At 42.9% G+C, this 6,389-nt stretch overlaps 2 protein-coding genes across 6 annotated transcripts in view; one reads left to right on the forward strand and one right to left on the reverse strand.

Moving 5' to 3' along the window:
- The window catches only part of LOC130384167 (serine/threonine-protein kinase N2-like), a 33,098-nt gene extending 31,649 nt beyond the window's left edge, over positions 1–1,449 (forward strand). For all 4 annotated transcript variants that reach the window (XM_056592250.1, XM_056592252.1, XM_056592251.1 and 1 more), the window contains one exon: positions 52–1,449. In XM_056592250.1, coding sequence (XP_056448225.1) covers positions 52–249 — 198 coding nt within the window. In that variant the 3' untranslated portion in view covers positions 250–1,449. The remainder of the gene's footprint in view (positions 1–51) is intronic.
- LOC130384168 (palmitoyltransferase ZDHHC12-B-like) lies at positions 620–4,661 on the reverse strand. 2 transcript variants are annotated; one of them, XM_056592256.1, is made up of 6 exons: positions 4,269–4,661; positions 4,060–4,118; positions 3,632–3,765; positions 3,243–3,332; positions 2,424–2,590; positions 620–2,253 (listed from the first exon to the last, which is right to left on the reverse strand). In XM_056592256.1, the coding sequence occupies exons 3-6, from the start codon at positions 3,731–3,733 to the stop codon at positions 1,932–1,934; spliced, it is 681 nt and encodes a 226-aa protein (XP_056448231.1). In that variant the 5' UTR covers positions 3,734–3,765; positions 4,060–4,118; positions 4,269–4,661; the 3' UTR covers positions 620–1,931. The 2 variants fall into 2 exon arrangements, with proteins under 2 accessions (XP_056448231.1, XP_056448230.1); XM_056592255.1 differs by lacking the exon at positions 4,269–4,661 and having other exon boundaries at positions 621–2,253; positions 4,060–4,262.
- Between the last annotated feature and the right edge of the window lie 1,728 nt (positions 4,662–6,389).

The following is a 6,389-nucleotide window of genomic DNA, read 5'->3' on the forward strand; positions in this document are numbered from 1 at the left end:
GAAATGCAGTCCATTTACCATTTAACATTTATAGGATTTTTGTGTTTTCAGAGTTTGGACTGGGCGTGTCTCTTTACCAAGACCCTGCCCCCTCCCTTCCTGCCCAAGATCAGTGCTCCGTGTGATGTGAGTAACTTTGACAGCGACTTCACATGTCTGCAGCCTGTCCTGTCGCCCCTGGCAACGCCCCTCTCCCCACGACAACAGAACATCTTCCAGGGCTTCGACTACTCCGCCCTCCACAGCTGAGAGAGGGATGACTACAATAATAACCAGTACTACTGTAATACTACTAACCAGTGCTACATATACACCTTCATGGACAGGAGTATTACTGCAATACTAACCAGTACAACTTAATACTCCTTAATGGACAGGAGGAGTATTACCGTAATACTAACCAGTATAACTAATACAACTTTATGGACAGGGATACAACTGTATAACGACAGTACTAATACACCTGGAGTAGAAAGTAGTATTACCATGTTAAAAAACAGTACTACAATACTAATACAGCTTTGTGAAAGTAGGTCAACAGAACAAACCACTATATATATATATATATATATATATATATATATATATATATATATATATATATATATATAAAATGTGTTTTAAATATCATTAGGATAAACAGTATTTTATTTGGGGGATGAACAGCACTTGAGTTGGGAGATTTACAGTACTTTAATTGGGGCATCAACAATATTTTATTTTGGGGGATTAACAGAGCTTTATTTGGGAGACATATTTATTTACCAGTTTTATTTTCTGATGATACTATGCATCACTGTGACACCGTGTCCACTGCCTTGACCCAACAGAACAACCCTTTTCTGAACACAAGCCTTTTTAAAGATATGGATTATATATATAATATAGGATGGATATAATATGTATGTGTCAAGTGGAGCTCAAATATTTGCACTAACATTGTTTTTGTTGCAGTATTATTCATTCTTGATGCATGGAACTGTGCTAAAGTAGGCCAAATAAAGTATGATATAGTATTATATAACTACTAGTATTATATAAACACAAGCCATAGAAGAGTAGCCATAGCAGCAACCAATATTTCTTTATGAGGACTAAATTAAGATGATGTCAGCATTTAAAACGACTTCCTAATACTTTAACAGAGGGTGTGTTAACTTCCTGTTGGGGGGGCGGGGGGCGTCGATTAAAGTGTACCCCTGAACAAGGGACCAACAGCTAGCAGAGAAGAAAGGCTGATAATATTCTGTGTAAATAGAGGATGAATGCTAGAGTTCTTGTACAGTCAACTCCTATAAATACAAATAAATAAATATATAAATAAAATATAAATATGTATTATTCATATTTTAATGTGTCCTGATTAAACAGACTAAATAACAGTATAAATAAAAGGTTACAAAAGTGTTACAGTTCTTGAAATTGGTCACAGTGACACAGGTTGAGTTATGGGGATATGGAGAGGAGACATCGGAATAACAACATTGATCAATCAACATTTGTTTTTGATGCCTACACATTTAAACTGGTATGGGGTTTAGTAGCGTTAGTGTCATTAGTAAAAGGGTTAGGGTTAGGGGTACATTTAGGGATTAGTAGTGTTAGCGGGATAGTAGGGTTAGGGGTGAGGCCCCTCCCCCTGGAAACTTCTAAGAATGATGAAACATTATTAGGAACTCACATTACGTGCAGCATTAGAAGTAGAGCTTGTTTGAAGGTCTCCATTGGAACAGAGAGTCCCCTCATCTTAACTGAATCTGGTGGCCACCATGGCTGCTCCTTGGATGAATCCAACAGAACACTGACCACGACCAAAAACATTGCCATCGGTACAGCCCACCACGCATACAAGTCCAGCCCAGCATGTCCTGTGGTGATTCCGAGCGTGGTTCGTGCTGAGCTCCATGGCGGTGCTGTAAGTGAAGATTACGTCATATGTGGTCGCGGTGGGCCCGCTGGTAGACCCGGTCCCAGGCCACGGTGCGGCAGACGCAGAAGAAGTCCCAGAGGTTGCAAAGGAGGCCACGGTCGAAGGGGTTGTCCTCCCCGTCGCCCCAGCTCCTCAGGTAGGCGATGCGCGGGCGGGACATGAACTCCCAGGTGGTGGTGTTGGTGGAGGCCAGGTAGAGGTGGCAGCCCAACAAAACCAGCACCACCATGCTGAACACCCCTGTCACGGCCACGCACCCCAGCAGCACACCGTGAGTCCTCAACCACGGACCCCACCCCACCTGGGACCAGCTCAGCCCTGACCTGAGGAGATGAGGGGAGGAATAGAGGAGAAGAAATGGGGAGCAGAGAGGAGAGGAGGAGGAGAGGTTGTGAGGATGGTAGTAACACCGGAACAGCACGTATTTATCATGAGCTCAGGTCATGTCATCACATGCAAACATGAATGAGTGAGGCGCTATGAGGATACCCACAGAGCGAGGTGGAAGGCCCAGGTCAGAGCTCCCAGCTGGACCAGCAGGTAGAGGAGGAACCAGCGATGGTTCTGCTCCCCGACACAGTTCTCTATCCAGGGGCAGTGGTGGTCGAACTTACGCACACACCTCTGACACGCCTTGCAATGCCTCGCTCTCATTGGCTGCTGCTCCAGAGAGAGAGGGACATGAGAGAATGACTGGAGTTTACTGGATTTGAGTAAATTATCTGATCATATTCTTTAGGGATATTTTAGGCCACTCTGGCAGCAACACAAACAGTTGAATCAATTCTTTAATCCTAAGGAGAATCACGGGGGAGAAGAGGAGTGCTAGGAAAACAAGAGTAACCCAGGATGGGGGGGGGGGGGGGGGGGGTACCTGCCAGACTATGACCACTTTTAGTTGACTAAACAGCCTTTACGACAACTTTTCCATGCCCTCATCTCCCTCCCCGTCTCAGCCCTGTTGCTGATCATGCAGTAAATATGTTTCTTCTTCCTTGTTATTTTTTCTGTATAGCGGTAACCAAATAGGAAATAGTGGGTTACCCCTTATTTTTGGTTAACTTAGAAAACCGATTATGATTGGAATGTATCCAGTATCCCTGCCCTATGTATGTGTTTTGATATACTGTTGTTTGTGATTAACTAAATATAATAATGGGAAAGGACACATAATGGGACACTGACATAATGGGATGGTGACACAATGGGAGAGAGTAACACATAATGGGAGACAGAGCCACACAGAGTGTGAGAGTGACAAGTAGAGAGTGAACCATATCGCATGATGGCGTTGGTTGGGAAGGGGGGGTACCTGCAGCAGGCAGTATCCGCAGCGTCGCAGGCGGGGAGTGGCGGCCTGGGGGAGCATGGCCTCCTGGTCCTCACTGGCCCCAAGCGGTCCCTGAAGGAGACACAGCTGTTAGTCTCACTCCCTCTTTAAGAGACACTGAAGTACATTGGTAGGATAGTACAGCACACATATATCAGTTAATATTCTACACCTGTAGGGTATCAGTGAGGGTAGAACCCGGGTCAGTTTTAGCAATAGTAGAGTATATTTAGCATAGTACCTACCTCGACAGTGTCAATGAGGTATGGGACCATCAGAGAAGACCAAGTACAGTAGTATAGTATCGTACTAGTAGAGTACGTTAGGTTAAAGTATACCTGGACAATGTCCGTGAGAAAGTCAAAGTATACCTGGACAGTTTCGGTGAGGATGAACCCTGGGTCCATCAGAGAGACGGTGAAGTACAGCATTACAGACAGCAGGACGAGCAGCGAGAACACGACCGGCTGCATCAGCTCTCCCTGCTCCTCGAACCTCCGCAGGTCTGACCATAACATGTATACACACATAACATATATATGCATATATATATATATATATATATATATATATATATATATATATATATACATACATATATACATATATATATATATATATATATATATATACATACATATATACATATATACATATATATATATATATATATTATAAATATATATATATATACAAAACAGGGATTATTGTGTCCTGTACAATGAGAAAACAGCGTTATAAGCTAGGCTAGGACGGTATGTTTATAGTACATTAAGAGTTGTCATTTCAATATAATTACCAGTGTCATGTAGAAAGAGAACCAGCGTTATTAGCCATGTTAGGACGGTATGCCCGCTCCTAACAAGGAAACCAGAGCGGAAAACCTTTTTTAACATACTTTTAACTCAATGAATACAATGCTTTATCATTCATACATTATAAATCATATGTATCAGATATATCAGACAATATTGTAACGAAAATGAATAAGTCTTCAGTATTTCCTACTTCCGTATTTTGCAACGGAAGTTGAGTTGGGACAAACAGTGCGGAGTAAAACAACAAGGCTGCGTTCAAGTCATGTAGAACAGTCAACGGTCAAAAGCGATTCCCAACCAAGCCCCCGGGAACAGTAGCCGGTAGTGATGGCAGTGTGACACTGAAGCCGTTTCTCAATTCGCGTACTTGTGCGTGCTCGTGTGCTCGTGGACTCGTGAAACGTCATCAGTCGTTGCCCGAGCACTGTTCCAATTCGAAGCACGCATCAAGCGAGTACTGTCGTAAAACCCGGAAGTGTTCTGGATGCGTGCTCGATATCGCCGTTTCACCGAGCATGCATCGGAGGTGGCTCGTGTGTGCTTGCTCCCGCTATAAATCCCAGGATGCATTTTGCACTCGCAGCAGTACGAGGGCGGACAATATGGAGAAGACGCACAAGTTACAACTGTAGCTTAAGTTACTCTTAACTTATATATATATTTATATAATATATAATATATGGGCCTAATATAATAATAATAATAATAATATATAAATATATATATGTAAGGTCGTGTGTGTGTATAGCTTATACACATGACAGGACACTCATATCTTTTCAATTGTTATTCATTCAGAATATTTACATACTATTTCAAAATGAAAGAGGCTGGGATTTTGTTTTATATCATTTGTTTATATTGTTCAGTAGTATATGCCTAAATGAGGCCGTAGCACAGTTAACGGACGAGCAGAGGTGGTGACGTCATCGAGTCCGCTGCTGTTCCAATTGCAGGTACGTACTCGCGTGCTCGCAAGTATGTGCTTGAAGTACAGACTTGCCAAGTACGTGCTAGCAAGTCATCGAGTCCGTAGTACGCGTGCTACGAATTGAGAAACGGTGTAAGTGCCATATTGGCTCGGCTACCAGATCGGCTCGGGGTCAGTCGTCTGCTGATTACGTCACACAATACGCTATCTACAGCAATAAGGTCTTTTATGGCTTAAATTAAAGAGCCTGTAATGATCTTTCATTTTGAACATAGACCATTCCCAACCTATCTGTATGGATAGTTTTCTTCTAAAAACAAAACATCCCTCGGAATCATCTTGGCTGTTAAGATAAGCCGTCCGTGTTGCCAGATTGGGCACATTTTCAGCCTGATTTGGCTACTTTGAATCACGTTAGGCTGGAAAAACGGGACATATGCCCAATCTGGCAACACAACCCGAAACTAGACAGACCTACTCGCGCTCACACATGTGCTCGCTGTGGTTGCTATGACGACAGCCAGAGCTACAGCACAAAACAGCCAATCACAACTGTCCCTTAGCAGCCAATCACAATGTAGCCTACGCCCATTCAAGCGTACAGCCAATGATATTGTGTAACGTAATCAGCAGACGACGGACCCCGAGCCGATCTGGTAGCCGAGCCAATATGGTACTTACAACGGCCTGAAGCTTCGATACGTGCTTCAAACCAACTCCCAAGAAGCACTGCTTCGAAGCTTGCTTCAGAGCAAAAAAAACCACGTGACATGTGACGTCCGAAGCAGCAACTGGTTCGTTGCCTGAATGAATCACTTGACTGGTCCGCGGCTCGGTGGAGAAGCTTTGAGCAAAAAAAAAGAAACCGACTCAATCCATAAGTATGTACGGAAGAGGATTAGGGCCACACATGTAAAAAAAAATTAAGTTCTGACTTTATTCTCAGGATTCTGAGAAAAAAGTCAGAATTCTGATTTTAATCTCAGAATTCTGACTTTAATCTCAGAATTCTGATTTTTTTCTCAGAATTCTGACTTTAATCTCAGAATTCTGACTTTTTTCTCAGAATTCTGAGATTAAAGTCAGAATTCTGACATTAATCTCAGAATTCTGAGAAAAAAGTCAGAATTCTGACTTTAAAGTCAGAACTACGGGTATCTGTAAGGACAAACCTCCGTGGGAGAGACACTTTGCTTTATGCAGTAGGAGGAAACCTATGGAAAGCCAAGAAGGCCACAATCCGGCCCTAGAATGGCGCGGTAAAAGTGCACGTCCCATAGCCAACTCACCAAGCCCACCAAGTCCAGTATTCAGAATTCAAAGCATTTATTCACAAATATGTTCTATTTTTTTGACAAGCGGAGCCGACAGTCCTGTGCA

Source organism: Gadus chalcogrammus, chromosome 6, assembly GCF_026213295.1.
Source record: "Gadus chalcogrammus isolate NIFS_2021 chromosome 6, NIFS_Gcha_1.0, whole genome shotgun sequence".
Lineage (NCBI taxonomy): Eukaryota > Metazoa > Chordata > Actinopteri > Gadiformes > Gadidae > Gadus > Gadus chalcogrammus.

Bases quoted from the DNA above. Each gene is read 5' to 3' on its own strand.
- LOC130384168 (XM_056592255.1), bottom strand. From the start codon at position 4,156: ATGTTAAAAAAGGTTTTCCGCTCTGGTTTCCTTGTTAGGAGCGGGCAT. The intron at 3,333-3,631 runs GTATACTTTGAC...TGTCTCCTTCAG, and splicing joins TCCTCACCGAAACTGTCCAG to GGACCGCTTGGGGCCAGTGA. The intron at 2,591-3,242 runs GTACCCCCCCTT...TCTCTGGAGCAG, and splicing joins GCGGATACTGCCTGCTGCAG to CAGCCAATGAGAGCGAGGCA.